Source organism: Prionailurus bengalensis, chromosome C1 (genome assembly GCF_016509475.1).
Source record: "Prionailurus bengalensis isolate Pbe53 chromosome C1, Fcat_Pben_1.1_paternal_pri, whole genome shotgun sequence".
Taxonomy (NCBI): domain Eukaryota; kingdom Metazoa; phylum Chordata; class Mammalia; order Carnivora; family Felidae; genus Prionailurus; species Prionailurus bengalensis.
The window spans coordinates 211,227,196-211,246,487 of record NC_057345.1 but is presented as its reverse complement, the minus strand read 5'-3'; the positions used below and the strand labels follow the sequence as shown (position 1 = coordinate 211,246,487).

Here is a 19,292-nt window from a genome sequence, read left to right as displayed (position 1 = left end):
TTGCCCTGGGCCTCACAGCCACATTTGGCAAATTCAAACGTGTCCCAGGGAGGCGGAGGAGAGAGGATGACACAGACACGTCAATGGGAATGAAAGAACATTTTCAGCACCTCACTTTACACGTGGGCCCATCACCAAGTTGCAGTGTGAATTCATTACTCATCCATTACTAATGCGACTGTCTTGTGAATAGCATAAACATACTACATGGCCTCTTTGTTAAAATATGAATTGGTTAAGTGCAAACATTATTATTCTAATTATTATATATTATTATAATTATATATAATAATATATTATAACATTATAATATAATATATAATATAATTATAATATTATATAATTATAATATAATATATTATAATATTATAATAATATTATATAATTATTAATATAATTATTATTATAATTATATTGGTTAAGTGCAAACATTAAAATTATAGTCCTGTGGACTTATTCCACCTTATCTAGGGAGCAATCTCCCATCCTTAATTAGCACAACCATCTTGCCCCTGCCCCTCTAACTCCCTGTTTCCCATCCCTTGCCCCATCTCTAGCAAAATACCCAGCATCTGTATTCCATCATGGTGAGTAAATTAACTCAGGGATTTTCTTCTTCTTTTTGTAGAAGTTCCTTTAGTCTTGGTTTTATTCTTTGACAGCCCAGGAGCCATACAATTAGAAGCATCTCGCCTCTCTCCACTGTTGAGAGCCCTGGCCTGGACCACATTCCCCAGCACTTCCCACATTCCCAAGTCCCCATGGAAGGCTCATGGGTTACGTGAGTTGGAAAGGTTTTCCCCATTGACCCCTAGCTAAGGTAAATGCTCTCCTTCTCCATCACCACATCCTATTCTCTCCTAGCAGGTACCACAATCTAGAGCTATATGTTTGTTTATAGGCCTGTTGTCTCTCTCCCCTGTTCCCCTGGACACTCTATCCCACCGTGGCCAGGAATGCAGTTTGTTTATCATTGAGTTGCCAGGACCTGGGTCACATGCCTATGTCTCTGTCCTATTATCTTGTTCCTGATTTTAATAATAATAATAATAATAATAATAATAATAATAATAATATAATCGTAGCTAGACTATAAAAGCTGGGCATTGTGTTGAATACTTTATTTGCAAGAGACATAGTACCACCATTTTTAGATAAGAAAAACAGAGATCCTTTTGGAAGTGACTGGTTTAAGGGAACACTAAACCTCTTACCTGGCTAAGTTGTAGCGGCAAGTTAGTTTAGAGCTTAAGCTGATAGGCAAGGTGTGGCATGTTGGTTTCCAACGTATGTCTCCTTTTCTCCTTTCCTGTTGCCAAATGTTCACTGTTTTTTGATGTGTTTTCAACTCTTCATGTACACACCTTACTCATATTTTGATAATGGCACAATATCATCAAATATGTACAAGTGGTAATTTGTGCAGCTTTAAGCGTGATAGCCAAGGTCGACTACCTTGATTTTCTGGAGAAAAAGTTGTACAGATAGTTAGGTACAATCCATGCTGACCTACTGTCTTTAATTGAAGTTTGTCATTTTAATGTGTGTTGACTTCTTTTTTTTTAAGTTTATTTATTTAATCTGAGAGAGAGAGAGAGAGAGAGAGAGAGAGGGCGAGCACAAGTGGGCTAGGGGCAGAGAAAGAGAGTGAGAGTGAGAATCGCAAGCAGGCTCCATGCTGTCACTGCAGAGCCTGCGACGGGCTTGAACTCACGAACCAGAAGATCATGACCTGAGCTGAAATCAAGAGTTGGATGTCAACCATCTGAGCCACCCAAGCACCCCTTGCCGTGTGCTTATTTCTTATGGCAAACAAGCATACAAAATGTGTTCCATTCAGAGATATGACCTTATGGACTGGCTCTCCCTCTCGTATCTGGACACCACGTATGTGGATCTGTGCTATCGAAGATGGTGGGCGCATGTGGCTACGGACATTTGAAACGTAACGTAGATACTCTGAATTAAGATGTTCTAGAAATGCAAAACAGACACTAGGTTTTGAAAACTTAATATGAAAAAAAAGACCGTAAAACATGTACTAGTGTTTCTAACAGTGATTACATGTTGAAATTATAAAATTATGAATGCATGGGGAGAAGTGAAATATACTGAAATTAATTTTATCTGTTTCTTCTTACTTTTTTAATGTGGCTACTGAAAAACTTAAAATAACGTATGTGGCTCATAGCTGTGGTTCACGTTACATTTCTATTGCATGAGACGAACACTGATGCTTACTTATCTGAACTTAGGAAAGCATGTAAAGTGGACAACTATACAGCCAATATGCTTTAATTCACTCTTCGCTAGAAAATACTTCTGAAGCCAGAGGCCTTAACTGGCAGTCAAAGAAGAAACCCCAAGAGGGATGGAAAGACGGCCATGGGAGTTTCAAGAAGACAAGAGCCAGCAATGGGATCTTGTGAGATAAACATAGAACTTGGAGTAAGAGTCTTTCTCATCTGATTTTTAGAGATGAAGATAACTCAGAGGGATTAAGCAACTGGCCAAGGCCATGGTGGTTGGGCTGATAGGGAAGATGTCTACTCTGTTAAAAAGTTGATATGATCTCAGTTTTCTTATTTTCGGAAACTGAAAATGGCGGTGAAACAAATAATCTATAGTGCAAGGCTGTTATGATTAAAAAGTTTAGGCTGAGACCAGATACAAACTTTGTAGAACAAAAATGCTCTGAGCACCATGTGTTTTTACTGATCTTGGAAAAACTCTTTTACTCCATGGTTAAATGCACATGATGAAGGACCACAGGGCATTTGCAAACCAGACGGCCCTGTTGGAATCGTACACTGAGAGGTTTGAGGGTTTTTTCATCAATTGCAATATTTAACAAGGTTAAGTTTGCTCAGAGTTAACACAAGTCAGTTATTACTGTGCTCTCCGTAACAGGGCAGAAATTATAAGGGAAAGGCAAAGACAGATTTCATTTAATTCACAGTTTTACTAGGGATCATCCCTGAAAACAAACTAGCTACTACAACCCCAGAGAAAAGCTCAAGAAGGAAAACTCTCCTCAGAGAGGGAGAGGCAGCTGAGAGAGGAAGCTGGTGGCTTTGCTGTTGTTGGCCTTGACCCCCACTCATCTAGTGGAAGTCAGAATGTATGGAGGAAGCAGGCAGTGGGAGGGCCTAGAGGAGGGTGGCCCTGAGAACACGAAAGGAAACATGTTTGGTGCCCCCATCCTCCCAAACCATTACTAAATAAGTCTATTCTAATGGGAAACAATTCTCCTGGGAGCCACAGAACTACTTTGTTGTTTTTTTAATCCCAGGACAGAACAGCTCCAATCTGTGAGCAATGAGGTGAAATGGAGGGGGTGGTGTGGCTGAATGATGACAGAGGAAGCTTTTATTTCCCCCAAACTTCTCATTCACATTGTCTCCCCATGGGTGATCACCGATAGACACAGAAGAAACAGGACAGGCCCAGACCTGATTTCAATGAAATCACTGAAAAAGAATCAGAAAGTATTGAGTATGAAATGAGTAAGTGTAAAATGAATGAAGGCATAAAAATGGGGGGAAATCTACAAGAAAAGACAAAAAAAAAAAAATCCCAAAGCCCAAATAGATTTGGACTTCAGAAAGGACTTCTGGAACCGTCATTGAAATTAAAATTTAACGAATGAACATAGTCATGCTTAACGTTTATTGAACGATTACTATGTGACAGATATAGTGAAGTATGTATCATGAGTATTAAATCACTGAATCCTCATAAAATCCTGAAGTGAGTCTCTTACTTCCATTTTATTTTTTTTTTTTAATTTTTTTTTCAACTTTTTTATTTATTTTTGGGACAGAGAGAGACAGAGCATGAACGGGGGAGGGGCAGAGAGAGAGGGAGACACAGAATCGGAAACAGGCTCCAGGCTCCGAGCCATCAGCCCAGAGCCCGACGCGGGGCTCGAACTCATGGACCGCGAGATCGTGACCTGGCTGAAGTCGGACGCTTAACCGACTGCGCCACCCAGGTGCCCCAGTCTTACTTCCATTTTAAAATAAAGAAGTTGAGACAAAAATTTAAAAGCTGATAATTAATAGATCTGGGGTTATAAACCATGTCAAACGGTTCCATCCAGAGGTTTTTTTTTTTCATCACTGAAAATTACAATAGATTGAAAAATCAATCTACTGAAATTTCCAAACAGCAGAAGAGAGGATTAAAAATGGAAAGAGGTGTGGGGAGGGTTCACAGGGGGCAGCGCAGGGGATGAAGCCCCTGAGGCAGAAGCTGAGAATGTTCCAAGTTGGTCTCAAGTCCAGCTGCTAACTGGTCTCGTGGACAGTCTGGGGTAACCTCCGCAGTTCAGAACAGTTCTTCTGTTGGGGGGGGGGGGAGAGAATTTATCCAATGGCTCCCATCACCTACTGGTCAAAGATTTGCCCACAGGTGTTAATACCCTATACCCCTAAGGTCCAACAGGGAGCCATGAGTAGAGTCTAGAGGAACCATTAGGCTGTTCCAGGTACAAAGTCTGTGGCCAAGCTGGCAACTGGGGAAAGTCAGTGCCCACAGACCAGGAGCAAGGTGGGACCGAGAGGACCCAAGTGGCATATGAAAGGTGTCTCTTATAAGGAGTTAGGGGGAATGGAAAAAAGATGAGAAGGTCCAGGATGCATCCTACGAATGCCAGGAATAGAGAGAGTGGGGAAGGAGAAATGTAAATCAGGAATATCTGAGATTTGATGAAAACTATAGACTCTCAGATTAAATATGCACTGAGTAGGATACATAAGAAACAAATGTGCACATACAAGTTTAATAACACGACTAAAAAGTCTTGACCTAATTGGTAAATATATATGTGTATATCTATATCTATATCTATATCTATATCTATATCTATATCTTTATCTTTAAGTCAGAATATCATTTCCATCACAATTTAATTAAAAAATAAGATTAACTAGAAAATCTCCCTCTGTTTGGAAATTAAGAAATAAGGATTTAAATAACCCATAGGACAAATAAATCAATTAGAAAGGATTCTGAATTTAGTTATATTGAAATACCACTTACTAAAATATGGGTGATGCAGTAAAAGCAGTATTTGGGGGGAAGGTCATTAGCCTTAAATGCATTTGGACTATTCAGAGTTGCTTGATTAAAGTCAAAATACAGGGGCAGCTGGGTGGCTCAGTCAGTTGAGTGTCCGACTTCGGCTCAGGTCATGATCTCGCAGTTTGTGAGTTCGAGCCCCGTATTGGGCTCTGTGCTGACAGCTCAGAGCCTTAAGCCTGCTTCAGATTCTGTGTCTCTCCATCTCTTGGCCCCTCCCCTGCTCATGCTCTGTGTCTCTGTGTCTCTCAGTAATAAATAAATGTTAAAAAAAAAATAAAAATAAAGTCAAAATAAAAATTCAACCATGTTTGCTGTATCTTTGATAGTTAGGCTATTAAATTTTGGGGAAAAACACATTGACAATAGCACTAAAAATATCAAATACTTAGAAATTAAAGAAACAGAAAACTTGAAAACATAGTGAGAAGTTAAAGCCCTGATAAAACAGACCAATGAATGAATATAAACAGACTCCTATATGAATGAGTGCTTGGTACACATTTGCAGATGTAACACTGCAAAGCAGGGGTGGGGGGGAAAGAACGGACTGTTCAATAAATAATGTTGGCACAATTTATCATATATATGGAAAAAGATAAAATCATATTCCTCAAGTAGAAAAACAATTCCAGGATTAAGAGTCCTAAATACAAAGGAGTTACATTACAAAACTTTTTCTTGACATAAGAGAACATTTTCGGGGCGCCTGGGTGGCGCAGTCGGTTAAGCGTCCGACTTCAGCCAGGTCACGATCTCGTGGTCCGTGAGTTCGAGCCCCGCGTCAGGCTCTGGGCTGATGGCTCGGAGCCTGGAGCCTGCTTCCGATTCTGTGTCTCCCTCTCTCTCTGCCCCTCCCCCGTTCATGCTCTGTCTCTCTCTGTCCCAAAAATAAATAAATGTTGAAAAAAAAAAAAAAAAAAAAAAAAGAGAGAGAACATTTTAATAATCCCAGGGAAGAAAAGGATTACTTTAATGAGACGCAAAGCACAAAACATCAAGGAAAAATGGGAAGTTTGAGATTGTAGAGGAAAAAAAAAAAGTTCTATGTTCAGCCACCAGTAGCTAAATTTAAGATAAATCAGACACTGGAATGACATACTTGCTGCACATTTATTTTTTTTTTAATTTTTTTTTCAACGTTTATTTATTTTTGGGACAGAGAGAGACAGAGCATGAACGGGGGAGGGGCAGAGAGAGAGGGAGACACAGAATCGGAAACAGGCTCCAGGCTCTGAGTCATCAGCCCAGAGCCCTACGCGGGGCTCGAACTCCCGGACCGCGAGATCGTGACCTGGCTGAAGTCGGACGCTTAACCGACTGCGCCACCCAGGCGCCCCGCTTGCTGCACATTTAAATGGCAAAAGTGTGGCATCCAAAATATAGAAATGACTCCTAGTTATTAGCAAGGGAAAAGCGCAAGGCCACAACAGATCAGTAGGCAAAGAGCTGTCCATGCAGTTCACCCCGAGGTACATAAAAACCACCAACGAAAACATGAAAAGATACACGAGCTCCCTGGTCAAAACAAGATCCTATTCATACTCACTAACATCGAAACACATCAAGTTTTGCTGAGGATGTAGGGAAGCAGATACTCTGGCACATTATTGGCTCCACCATTTAGGAGTCTGTTTGGCAATTCCTCATGCAACTTAAAGTATGCTTTCCCTTTGAATTCTACCTAGGAATTCCAAATCTAGTTGTCACAATGGTACCTACACGGAGCAGTTATGTTGTCGTGACTTTGTAAAACAAAACCATGGAAACCAACTTCCTGTGCTGGGGGGGGGGGGAATGGAAAAATAGACTGTGCTTTATTTGTATAACTGGATACTATGCATCAACCATCACATCCATATGTGTATACATGAATCACATCTATATGTATCAACATGGATAAAATCCAAAACCATAATATGGAGTGAGGGGAGCAAGCTTATGAATGTGAAACCATTTATTGCATTTGAAGGACCACAAAACGAAAACATTTATTTTTCATAGTGACTAACACACACACACACACGCACACACACACACACACACACACAAAATGGATAAATACAGAACTGTGCACAAAAGAGGGGGCAAAGAACATGTGGATGACTTTTTATATATACATGTTGTTTTCCCTAAAGGGAGAGACCTGAGAACAAAACGGGTCAAAGCCTATTAATACTTGCCTAATCTCAGGGATGAATAAATTGGTGTCTGTTACACTTTCTGTTTGTTTCAACTTCATTCTTAAAATTTAAACATGAAACCAGTTGAGAAAGCATCTTCCCTAAATGCAGCTGTTATTCAGCTCCTGATATTTGCTTGCTGTATTTCTGCTCTGTCTGGAACTTTAAGGCAAAAAGAACGATAAACCATACCTCAAACCATGAACCTCACCTTCCGCAGATATCAAAGGAGGAGCTGTCTCCAGCCCATCTCCTAAATCTATTTATTGCCTGAGGCAACAGCAATGTACCTCCCAGGTTCAAGTTGCTGAGCTGGGCCTGGCCATGGCGGTAGAACCAGAGGATGAGCTGAACAGACAGGCCAGGGACTGGTTTTCACTCAGGGCACTTCAGAACAAACTGTGTGGGTGGACAGTTCCACCCAGTCTGAACTCAGAATGTGGGCTCAACATCGCTACTCTCTCCCTGTTTTGAGAAACTGCTAAAATCAAATTGCAGAAATTTAGAGCAAAATGATGTTTGTAACTAGTGCAGCACCAAGATGATAAATACCTTGGCCCAAAGGCTCAATTTAGCCGGCACTTACACATTATTTGGCCCCAAGTTTATTTAGCCCTTTACAAAAAATATGGTGTGTTTTGTAAAGTTTTGACTTATTTGCTAACATCTAGACTTTGAGAGATTTCTAATGGAAATTGGACACTACCACGCCCCCCCCCCCCCAACTGCCCCTGCTTCTCCGCTGAGAAAAGCAGGGATTCTGGCATTATTGATCTTGGAGTCTAGAATGCCCACAAATGGTTGGCCCTGAAGACTGGCCCCTACTCCATGGTCTGACTCATTATCTCACCTGCTGGCCTCACCAGGGGTTTCAGCCTCATTTTACAGATGAGAAAACTGAGGTTCAGAGAGGTCAAGTGCCCTGCCCAATGCCAGAGTTACCCTGTGGAGGGAGCCTTGCTGGCTGGCACTCTTTGGACAAGTTACTGGTTAACTTATGATTCCTTTTCTCTACAGACATTTCATGGTTTCTAATGACACTTTTCAATGTTTATTTATTTATTTTTTGGGACAGAGAGAGACAGAGCACGAACGGGGGAGGGGCAGAGAGAGAGGGAGACACAGAATCGGAAACAGGCTCCAGGCTCCGAGCCATCAGCCCAGAGCCCGACGCGGGGCTCGAACTCACGGACTGCGAGGTCGTGACCTGGCTGAAGTCGGACGCTTAACCGACTGCGCCGCCCAGGCGCCCCTCTAATGACACTTTTTATGTAATTCAGCAAGTGCAATGGAAAGGATAATTCTTATAAATAGTAACAAAGACTTGCTTCAAGTGATGATAAAAATAATACAAATGAATGAATTGTAGTATCAGCAAGAAAATCACCGAGATTTGGCCAAATTCAAGACAGAAATTTTACATGTAAAAAAAAGAATAAGGGAATATGACAACATAATTAGAAGTTGGTATAATTAGAGGTTGCATGATCATAGAGCATCTCTTTTTCAGGCTGATTGTTACATACCCCTCTTTCTCCATCCTTCCCCAACCTCACCTCTTCTTTGGAGTCTGGAAGGATGTGCAAACCCTGCTCTGGACCTCTGCCTCAACATACACTTCCCACAACATATACTCCCTTCAGGTTTCTTGCTTGTTGGACTTATTTGCTCCTGGATTACAGTTGGTAGACAATCTACATTGACTTAAATGAGATTACTATAGCATGCACAGAAGTATTGGGTTGGGCATTCCTAGTCTATGCAAAGTGCATTTTTGTTAGAACCAGCTACATGAAGAGATTACATGGCTCACAAAATCCTTTAGAATGTAAAACACTAAGTCACCTAAGTGTAAATTAATAGGGGGATGATTCAATTAACTTTGGCATATTCATATATTGTGGAAAGTCATGCAACAGGGCAAAAAGAAAAAGAAGTAAATCTATCTTAAATACCAACATGGACAGGGGCGCCTGGGTGGCTCAGTTGGTTAAGCTCCCAACTCTTGATTTCAGCTCAGATCATGATCTCATGGTTAGTGAGATCGAGCCCCTGTCAGGCTCTGTGCTGGCAGCATGGAGCCTGCTTGAGATTCTATCTCTCCCTCTCTACACCGATCTCCCTTTCCCCTCTCATGCTCTCTCTCTCTCTCTCTCTCTCTCTCTCTCTCACAAAATAAACTTGAAATAAATAAATAAATTAACTAAATACTAACATGGGCAGATCTGTAGGTTGCAAAAGGATACATATAGAATGGTATCAGTTATGTTCAAAACCACCAATAAAATTACATGTTGTTTGTGAGTCTGTTTAGTATGTAAATGCACAGAAAATGTCCACAAAGAAACACGAAGTGGTCAGTGGATGACCTTTGTTTGGACAGGGAGGGAAAGAGGTATGAAGATGCCAAAGAGGGTTTTAGCTTCATCTCTCGTGTCTTAATTTAAAAGAAAAAATAGATAACATGTGGTCATAGACTCTAACGATCTTTACAGGTAACATTTATTTATGTGACTACTGACCTCCAATTACAATCTCAGTCATGAAATTGTCAAACAGCTCATCCTTGGGAATGACACTGACGCTGCCTTAACACCCAAATTAACTTTTTACGTGTAAAAATAACAGAAGTCATCTGAGAAGTTAAATTTCACTTCCACTGAGTTCAAATCAAGTAAGTCAAACTAGGAATCAAAACACTTTGGAGGACACCCAGTTCATCTTTAATTGCAAAGAATAAGAAGTATGGAGTGCTTTTAAGTGAATCTGGGATCTCTCAAGTTATGAGTCAAAATCAAAGTGACAGACTGCTTAATTCATCCTAACATGAGTTTTATTTCTAAGGTGCTACTAACTTTTCAGTGATGGCATTAGCTTTTCCCAACAGTGCTGACAGAACACTAGAGTGGGAGTTCGAACGAGGGGGAAACCGAGCCCCAGAGAGGTCAGAGTTCAGTGTGAGGTGACAACTAAGAAATGTCAGGGCTGGGGCCCTCTGTGCTCTCTGCCAGGCCATGCTGCCTGCTCTGATTCACCAGTGTGACATCGCACGTCTCTATATCCGGTGTTCTCATCCCTGGCCATTATCTACCCACGTCTGTCTGTCTGTCTATCCATCTATCTATCTACCTACCTACCTACCTACCTACCTACCTACCTACCTACCATCTACCTCTGGAGACTTTCCCCAGTATCCCTGGCTCCTAGGGAACCAGACCAGCTTGCTCCCCGCCTTTCCCAACCAGCCTTCTTCCAGCGTATTCCACCTGTTTCCCCCGGCATCCCCGCTCCCTCGCATCCCCACGCTGCCTGCCCAGGCACGCGCGCACGGGGCAGGGACTCCCAGGACTGCGCCCCGCGGGTGGGGCCCGCGCGTCCCCGGAACGCGGGGCTGGGGGGTCGCGCCGCCCCGCACTCACCTTGCCTGTCGTGGGCGCCGCCGCCAGGAGCACCAGCAGGAGCTGCAGCAGCAGCGCGGGCGGCCTCCGCGCCGTCCCGGGGCGCATGGTGGGCGCCGGCTCAGAGCCCCGGCGTGTCCAGTGACCCGCAGGCTCTGCGGCCACCGCGTCCCTCGCGCGGCGCGGGTTGGGGAGCCCGGCTGTGAAGCTCGCCTCGCCAGCCCGCCCGGGGCGGGTTTTGCAGGGCTCAGCCGCGCCGTCCGTCCCTCCCCACTGAGGCTTTTGACTGCGGCTCCAAGGGAGGGAAGAAGTGGCGCAGGTCCCGCCCTCGTCCCCCCTCCCCTTCAACTCACCAGGCAATGTCCCTCCGAGCCGGGCACCGTGCCCAGGAGCGCAGCGGAGGCCGCGCGCTGCGGGGCAGGTGGGCGCGGATCCAGGGTAAGGGGTTCGGAGAGGATGCTCCCGAGGTCCTGGGGCCGGGGCGGGGCCTGGGGGGCGCGGGTCGGAGGTGGGGAATTTGGGGGTGTGCGCTGGGGAGGCGGCGGAGCGGGGTGGGGGGAGTGGCCAGCGGCCGTGCCCAGATTAAGCGGGAGGCGCGCCGGGCGTCGGCACTCGGGCGGCCCTGCCTGCTCTCGGCTCCCGCGGCGGTGCCCTCTCGCCGCTTCTCCACCCGCCGCCAACGTGCAGCCGCCGCGCCGGGCGGTGAGAGCGCAGGGACCAGGCCGCCGGGTCGCGCGTGGGTTCGGACGCGGCGGAACCGGGACGTGCGCGCCGCGCGGGCTGCGACCGGGCGGCTTCCGGCGCGGCGAGCGTCCCCCCGCGAGGTAAGACGCCCACCGCCCAGTCGGGGCCACCGCAGCCCGCCCCCCCCCCCCCCCCAGGCCCTGGGCACCTGCCCTGGGGAGTGCGGGGCGGGGGCGGGCAGTGGAGGAAGCGTGGCCTGTGAGGGTGGCGGGAGGGGCTGCGGGGTTGGGGCCCCGGGGTCACCAGAGGAGAGCTTGTCTGGCTCCCGGGCTTGTCTGCCTGGGCTTGAACTGGGCGCTGTGTGTTGATTAATTTGGAGGCTCGAGTTACCAGCCTGGCAGTCTGGGCACTCGGGAATGCCAAGAGCAGGAGGCAGCTGAGGGGAAAGAGAAAGCCCATCCTATTCTCTGCTACGTTGAACTGGCTTTTCAGGGTAAATCTTATCTGCGGAAACGCAGGGGAAAACCAAGAGCCAACTTCGTCCTGGGTGTCGAGCTCCTGAGAGGGCCTTTCGTGAACGCGGATACAAACGCGCAGGGTCTTGCTTCTTAGGGCCCTGTCTTCAGATCAGTGAACCGACGTGCCACTCACCACGTTGGTTCCGGGGTGGGGGTGGGGGGGTGCATTTAGATCCCTTCTGGGAATCATGTCATTACATACAGAAAAATACAATTAAATCAGAATCACTTCTACTGGAGTACAAATCAGAGCATCAAAGCGGTGATACAGCCGCAGAGGTGCAACCTTATGGTTGCACTGAAGACCCCTCGGTCTAACGGCAGATCCGTTCAACAACTGTAATCTCCAGTAGTGGTGAAGGCAAAACTAAGATGTGAAAGTATCAGCGGATGCAAACTCCCAAGAAGTGCCCATGCTATTGTGCTTTGTAGCCTGTATTCATCGCTGCCGGAAACGGGGAACTTCCAGGAAAGGTTAGAGAAAAGGGACATGGGCTTTTTGTTGCCATACGTTCACAGGCCACCTGAATTCCGTCTCCTATGTTAAGCGCCCCTGCTTTGGGGCAGTGTTGCTGACATCTGCAGTAGGTGGCCATCAAATGCCAAGTGTGAAATGTGTGGTTTGGTCAGTGATTGTGGGGAACCACTTGCTGGCACTTAGAATAGGGTTGATTATTGTGTTAGACCTATGTAGCCATGTACTTAGGCAAAACCCTAACAGCGGATGGATGAAGACATCTCCTCTCCCTCCCCCACCCTTTTTTTTTTTTTTTTTTGGCTGGAGAGTGAATTTTACCGTCTTCCCTCTGTTTTTCATGCCAGCGATTGTCAACTGTGGCTGTGCATTAGAAGCTCCTAAGAAGTTCTAAAAATCCTGACACCCAATGCATCCCAAGCCAGTCACACCAGACCTTTCAGGGGTAGGACTCAGGTGTGTTGTGAAATTCCCTGGAAATTCCCGTGTGCAACTGTGTTTGAGAGCTACTGTTTTACATGCAGACTTTGGTTAGCTGAATTGAATTAGGGTCTCTTCTTTGTGGAAAAATCAAAAGGACATATATTAAACTCTTTAGCACACATAATGTTGCATTGTGGTACAGAGTAGCTTCTCCCTGTTGACAGGGAAGGCTCTTAAGGAACCTTCTCCTGGCACCCTTGTTAGGTAGGACATCAGGTGCTCAGTTGATGAAATATGAGTGTCCAAGAATTCCAAAAGATGTATGATAATATTCTATGAACTCACATTACTTCGTAGACAAAAAAAAAAAAATCAAAACAAACAAACAAAAAACCCTCAATGCCCCTCTCTTTTAATTCCAGAAGATTTCTCCATTTTGGATTTCAATTCCTCTTCCTGAAACCAAGTCATTTTGAAAGAAGATCAGACTTGGCTTTGTCGACTTTGAAATGGGAGGCAGCCATCAACTGCAAGTCGCTTCTGATGCTGCAACAGAGCAGGAAAGAAACCTGTGATGTAAACACGGTAAGGAGGAAGCAGTTGTTAAGAGCTTGGTCTCTGGGGTAGACTCTGGATTTTGAGTCCTTTCCATACTTGCTAGTGTGAGCTAAACTATCTGGGATGGCGTCTTCTCTTCTGTAAAATGGGCGTAATCATGGTCCCCACCTCAAGGAGCTGTAGGAATCCAGTGCAGCAAGGCATTAGAAGCTTTGTCCAGGGTCTTCCCCAAACAAGCACATTTCGGGATCTGATTCTCCAGGCGCATAAAGGAAAGTAGGGTGAACGCGATTAGAAATGGCGGCACAAGACAGAGATGCTCTTCTCAACTCAGTAGGAGTAGGAGTTCCTCAGTAGGAAAGGGCAAGGGTCAAACACGCCCCACTAGCTCCCTTGAGGTCAACCCACTACTAAGACATCTAGAACAATGTTACTTGGCATCCTGAGAGCAGTAGCTTCGGCATTCTGGAGAGCTGGTTACAAATGCAGAGTCTCGGGGCACCTGGCTGGCTCAGTCAGCAGAACACGTGACTCTAGATCTCAGCGTTGGGAGTTCGAGCCCCGTGTTGGGCATGAACCCTACTCAAAAAAAAAAAAAAAAAATGCAGAATCCTAGGCCCTACCCCAGACCCATTGAATCAGAGCCTGCATTCACCAAGGTCTCCCACTGATTCCTCCTCACATTAAACTTTGAGAAGTGGCTTGTCTAAAAGCCAGATTTCACCACCCATCCCTCACCTCCCCACCACATACATACACTCTCCTTTGGTACAGTGTTGTATACCTGAAACTAATGTAATATTCTGTGTCAACTATACTTCGATTAAAAAAAAATAGTCACACCCAGACACACATAGACACACAAAATGTTTGGTACACTCACTAGGTAGTGTCAGGAAACCAGAATTCTTGGGGTGAAGGGACTTGATTTTTCACCGTTGGTTCTTAAAATGTGGTAAAGTAGAAGGAAGGGGGGGGGATGGCTCTTTTTGTACGTACAAAGGACACAGAGATCTCTACTTTTGATGTTGATGGCAGATGAGGGTTTTGAACAAAATGAAGTGGTCGTTGCCTTTGACAAGCCTTATGTTATTATTTTGCCCCTGTTCCATAATGACAACATCATGTGGGTTTTCTACACGGTACTTAAATGTATAGTGGTCGCTTCCTTCCCTTTGACTGTAAGCCCCGTGAGGGTAGGGGTCCTTTTGGCGTTCTTTACTGTTGGTAAATGAACGACTTAAGTGATGTAACCAGTTGCCGCAGGATTCACACCCAGGTCTGTTTTCTTCCCAAGTTCCTGATCTTTCTATAGCCTTTATTGTACAGGGATGTGCCTCTGCTTTCGATGAGGTGGCCGTAGCTCCTCCTTTCCTTAATCTTTTTTTTTTTTTTGCTTCATCTCCCCATTTAGCCATCCCTTTTGTTTCAAAAACTTTCTCTTTGCAGCACCTTGAAAACAGAGGTTTAGGTTGTTTTCGAGTCTCAGAGTCATTATCAACTCCTGTCAGCTCTTTTCCATTTTTTTAAAAAAATTTTTTTTCAACGTTTTTTATTTATTTTTGGGACAGAGAGAGACAGCATGAACGGGGGAGGGGCAGAGAGAGAGGGAGACACAGAATCGGAAACAGGCTCCAGGGTCCGAGCCATCAGCCCAGAGCCTGACACGGGGCTCGAACTCACGGACCGCGAGATCGTGACCTGGCTGAAGTCGGACGCTTAACCGACTGCGCCACCCAGGCGCCCCTCCTTCACTGCTTTTCTAAGCTCCTGCCCAGTTCCTGCACTTACCATCTATGGATTACGGTAGCCTTCTAGCCAGTGCCTTGCAAGTTCCCTCTGAAACCCATCTTCTAAGACATTGTCGGAGTTCCACTTAAAATTGCACGTCATATGGGAAAAGACCGATGGCTTTTGGAGCAGTTAGAAACAGTCCCCAAATTTCAGAGGCTTCCAGTAACAAGATTTTCCCTCTCTGTTTACATTACATATTCACCCCAGAGTGTGGGGAGGCGAGAGAGGGGAGGATGCTTTGCTTATGATAGCCACTCAGGAACCTCCTGGAAATTCCCATGCAACATGTTCTCTCATCTTAGAAGGGGGAGAGGATGTGTCAAGTAAGAAACTGCTCTGAAAGCTTCCACGGGGATGTGGCTCATACTCATTATACTAAACTCGCGTTTCATTGGCCGAAGTGGTCACTTGACCACACTTCATTTTGTAAGGGATGGGGAAAGACTACCACACGCCTGCAAAGAGGGCTGGAAATATTTGGTGAATGTTAGTAATGCCCATCATCTACATCGTAGCACTTGCTTACTTTAAAGCCTCCAGAAACCCTTCTTTGTCTGCTTTGCAGCTGATTCCATGCTTCTTAGACTAGAACAGGGTGGTCTAAAATCAACTTTTTGTACTGCATTTTACTTTTCTGGATTACAAGGCCTTTGAGGGCGGGTACAGAAGGTGATGTTTTTTTTTTAACATAATAGATGCAAAAATAATTTACTGAGTTATGATTTTTGTACAAGAAACAGTCAGTACCTATCTAAAGTACACGACGCGAGGAGCTTCACAGGTGCATTCATCCCGTGCCACCAACACCACAGTCACAACACATAGCTTTTCTCTCGCTTGCTGCCCCTTTGCAGCCCATCTCTCGCCACTCCCGTCCCCAGGCAGACATCGATCTGCTTTCTGTCACTGTAGATTGCTTGGCATTTTCTGGAATTTTATACAAATGGAATCAAACAGTGCGTCCCCTTTGTGTCTGGCTTCTTTGACTCAGCGGAATGCTGGTGAGATCCCTCCGTGCCGTGTGTAACAGCAGCTTGTTCCTGTTGCTTCCACCGGATGCGTATCAGCTTTTCAAACGCCGTTTACCAGCGGTTGGACATTTGATTTGTCTCCAGTTAGGGGGCTGTTACAAATAAAGCGGCTGTGGATACTTGTGCGCAAGGCTTGTGTGCCCGTGTGCTTCCGGTGCTCTTGAATAAATGCCTAGAAGTGACATGGCTAGACCACAGGGTAGGTGTATGTTTAATTACAAAAGAAGCTGTTTTCCAAAGTAGTTGTATCATTCTGTGTTCTCACCTAGATTCTGTGTTCTCACCCGCATTCTGTGTTTTCCCCCACATTCTCTGTTCTCCTCCACAATGTGTGAGAGCTCTAGCTCCTGCATATATTTCTGGCACATTCTTTTGGTATCCTCAATCTTTTTAATTTTATTCTTTTTTTTTAACTTCATTTTGAGAGAGAGAGAGAGAGAGAGAGCACGAGCAGAGGAAGGGCAGAGAGAAAGGAAGAGAGAGAATCCTAAGCAGGCTCCATGATGTCAGCACGGAGCCCGACGGGAGGCTGGATCCCATGACGGTGAGATCATGACCTGAGCTGGAATCAAGAGTCTGGACATTCAACCGACTGAGTCACCCAGGCACCCCTGTCTTAGTTTTATTCTGATGGTTATACAGTGGTGTGTCAATGTGTTTTTTTTTTTCATTTGCCTGATAACTCATGATGCTCAACCTCTTTTCATGTACTTCTTAACCATTCATAGAACTTCTTTTGTGAGATGTCTGTTCAAATCTATTCCCCATTTTAAAAACATTGACTGATTGGGGTGCCTGGGTGGCTCAATCGGTTAAGTGTCCATCTCTTGATTTCGGCTCAGGTCATGATCTCATGGGTCATGAGATCGAGCCCCTGTGTTGGGCTCTGCACTGACACTGTGGAGCCTGCTTGGATTTCTCTCTCCCTCTCTCTCTGTTCCTCCCCTGCTCTCTCTCGAACTCTCTCTCGAGCTTGAGCTCTCTCTCAAATAAATAAACAAGCTTAAGAATAAAAAATAAAAAAAATGTTCCTCTTCTTACTGTTGAGTTATATTAGTTGTTTATATATATATATATATATATATATATATTTATTTATTTTATTTTATTATTAAAAAAATTTTTTTTCAACATTTGTTCATTTTTGAGAGAGACAGAGCGCAAACAGGGGAGGAGCAGAGAGAGAGAGAGAGAGAGACAAAATCTGAAGCAGGCTCCAGGGTCTGAGCTGTCAGCACTGAGCCCAACGCAGGGCTCGAGCCCATGAGCCAAGAGACCATGACCTGAGCCGAAGTTGGATGCTTAACCGACTGAGCCACCCAGGCGCCCCAGGATCTGTTTTAAATTTTCTTTTCTTATACGGATATCCAGCTGTTCCAGCACCATTTGTTGAAAAGACTTCTCTTTCTCCACTAAATCGTCTTGATTTTAATAGAAAACAATTAATTGTCTATATTTGGGTCTTTTATTTGTTCCTCTCATATACCTGTCTCTTCTTTCACCAATGTTACATTTCCTTAGTACTATAGCTTTCGAGCAGGTTCTTGAAATCAGGGTATGCAAGTTCTCCAACTTTGTTGTTGGTTTTTTAAAAAATAGCTTATGCTGTCCTAGATAATTTGAACTTACATATATGTGTATTTGATCAGCTCACGTCGTGTTAAGGACAGTGGTGTCTACATTCATGAGGGGTATTGATCTATAGTTGTCTCGTAATATCCTCATCTAGTTGGTATTTGAGTAATACTTACCTCATAAAATGAGTTGCCTAGCATTCTATCTTCTATTTTCTGTAAGAGTATTTGAAGAATTGATGTCATTTCTTCCTTAAATATTTGATAGAATTCACCGGTGAAGCCAGCTGACTCTGGAGTTTTCCTTGCGGAAGGTTTTGGATTTCATTTAATTATCGTGAATTTAACTGATATAGGGCTATGCAGATTTTCTGTTGCTTCCTGTGTCAGTTTTGATAATTTTCATCTTTCTTGGAATGTGTTCATTTTTTATACATTATCAAATGTATTAGTATATAATTGTTCAGAAGATTCTGATCTTTTTAAAAACATTTTTAATGTTTATTTTTGAGAAAGAGAGAGAGAGAGAGAGCACACACACACACACAAGCGGGGGAGGGGCAGAGAGTGAGGGAGACATAGAATCAGAAGCAGGCTCCAGGCTCTGAGCTGTCAGCACAGAGCCTGATGCAGGGCTTGAACCCATGAACTGTGAAATCATGACCTAAGCTGAAGTCGGACTCTTAACCGACTTGAGCCACCCAGGCCCCCCTGATCTTTTTAATACCTGTAGATCTGTCATGTTTTCCCCTTTGTCATTTTTGACAATGGTAATTTATCAAGTTGATCAATTTTATTTACCTTTTTAAAAACTGAAGAGCCAAGGTTAGAGTTTCATTCATTGTTCTCTATTGCTTGAGTGCTTTTTCTTCTGTTGAGTTCCTGTTCTACCTTTATTATTTCTTAGCTTTGATTAATTTATTCTTCTTCTCCTCATTTTCCAGAATAGGAGCTTAGATAATTGATTTTAGACTTTTCTTCTTTCCTAATATGAACATTTATAGATATATTTTCTTTGCCTGTGTTGGGTAAGTTATGTCCCATAAATTTTGATGTGTTGTTTTCATTATCACTCAGTTCAAAATATTTTCTTTGACTCATGGGTTATTTGGAGTGTGTTAATTTCCAAATATTTGGAAATTTCCTAGGTGGTTTATGAAGTTGAGTCTGAATCCAATTCTCCACAAGATTTCAATCTTTTGGAATCTATTGAGATTGTTTCATGTTCCAGTGTATGGTCTATCTTGGTAAACACACTACATCCACGTGGGGGAAAGAATATATATTCAGTAGTTGTTGGGTGTAGTCTTTTATATGTATAAATTAGGGCAGGGTGGTTGATGGTGTTGTTCAGATCTTCTGTGTCTTGACTGATACTTTCTACCTTGTTCTATCAAATACCAAGAGAAGAGTTAGTCTCCCAAGTATGTTTGAAAAATTATCTATTTCTTTTTTTAGTTTTTCAGTTTTTGCTTCCCGTATTTTGAAGTTCTGCTACTAAGTCCCTATATTTATGATATGTGTCGCTTTCTGGTATATTAACTTTCTGATCCGTATCGTGTTGCTTCCTCT

General features: G+C 44.1%; 2 protein-coding genes across 6 annotated transcripts in view; one reads left to right on the top strand and one right to left on the bottom strand.

Moving 5' to 3' along the window:
• The window catches only part of LOC122481854 (collagen alpha-3(IV) chain-like), a 140,161-nt gene extending 129,267 nt beyond the window's left edge, over positions 1 to 10,894 (bottom strand). For both annotated transcript variants that reach the window (XM_043578013.1, XM_043578015.1), the window contains exon 1: positions 10,685 to 10,894. In XM_043578013.1, the coding sequence (XP_043433948.1) occupies positions 10,685 to 10,771 (87 nt within the window). In that variant the 5' untranslated portion in view covers positions 10,772 to 10,894. The remainder of the gene's footprint in view (positions 1 to 10,684) is intronic.
• A 124-nt stretch (positions 10,895 to 11,018) lies between these two features.
• The window catches only part of COL4A4 (collagen type IV alpha 4 chain), a 135,198-nt gene continuing 126,924 nt past the window's right edge, over positions 11,019 to 19,292 (top strand). For 2 of the 4 annotated variants that reach the window (XM_043578009.1, XM_043578011.1), the window contains exons 1-2: positions 11,402 to 11,487; positions 13,186 to 13,348. The gene's annotated coding sequence lies outside the window, so the exon portion shown is untranslated. Of the gene's footprint in view, positions 11,102 to 11,400; positions 11,488 to 13,185; positions 13,349 to 19,292 lie in introns of those variants that run through there. The other 2 variants (XM_043578010.1, XM_043578012.1) reach the window with 2 other exon arrangements.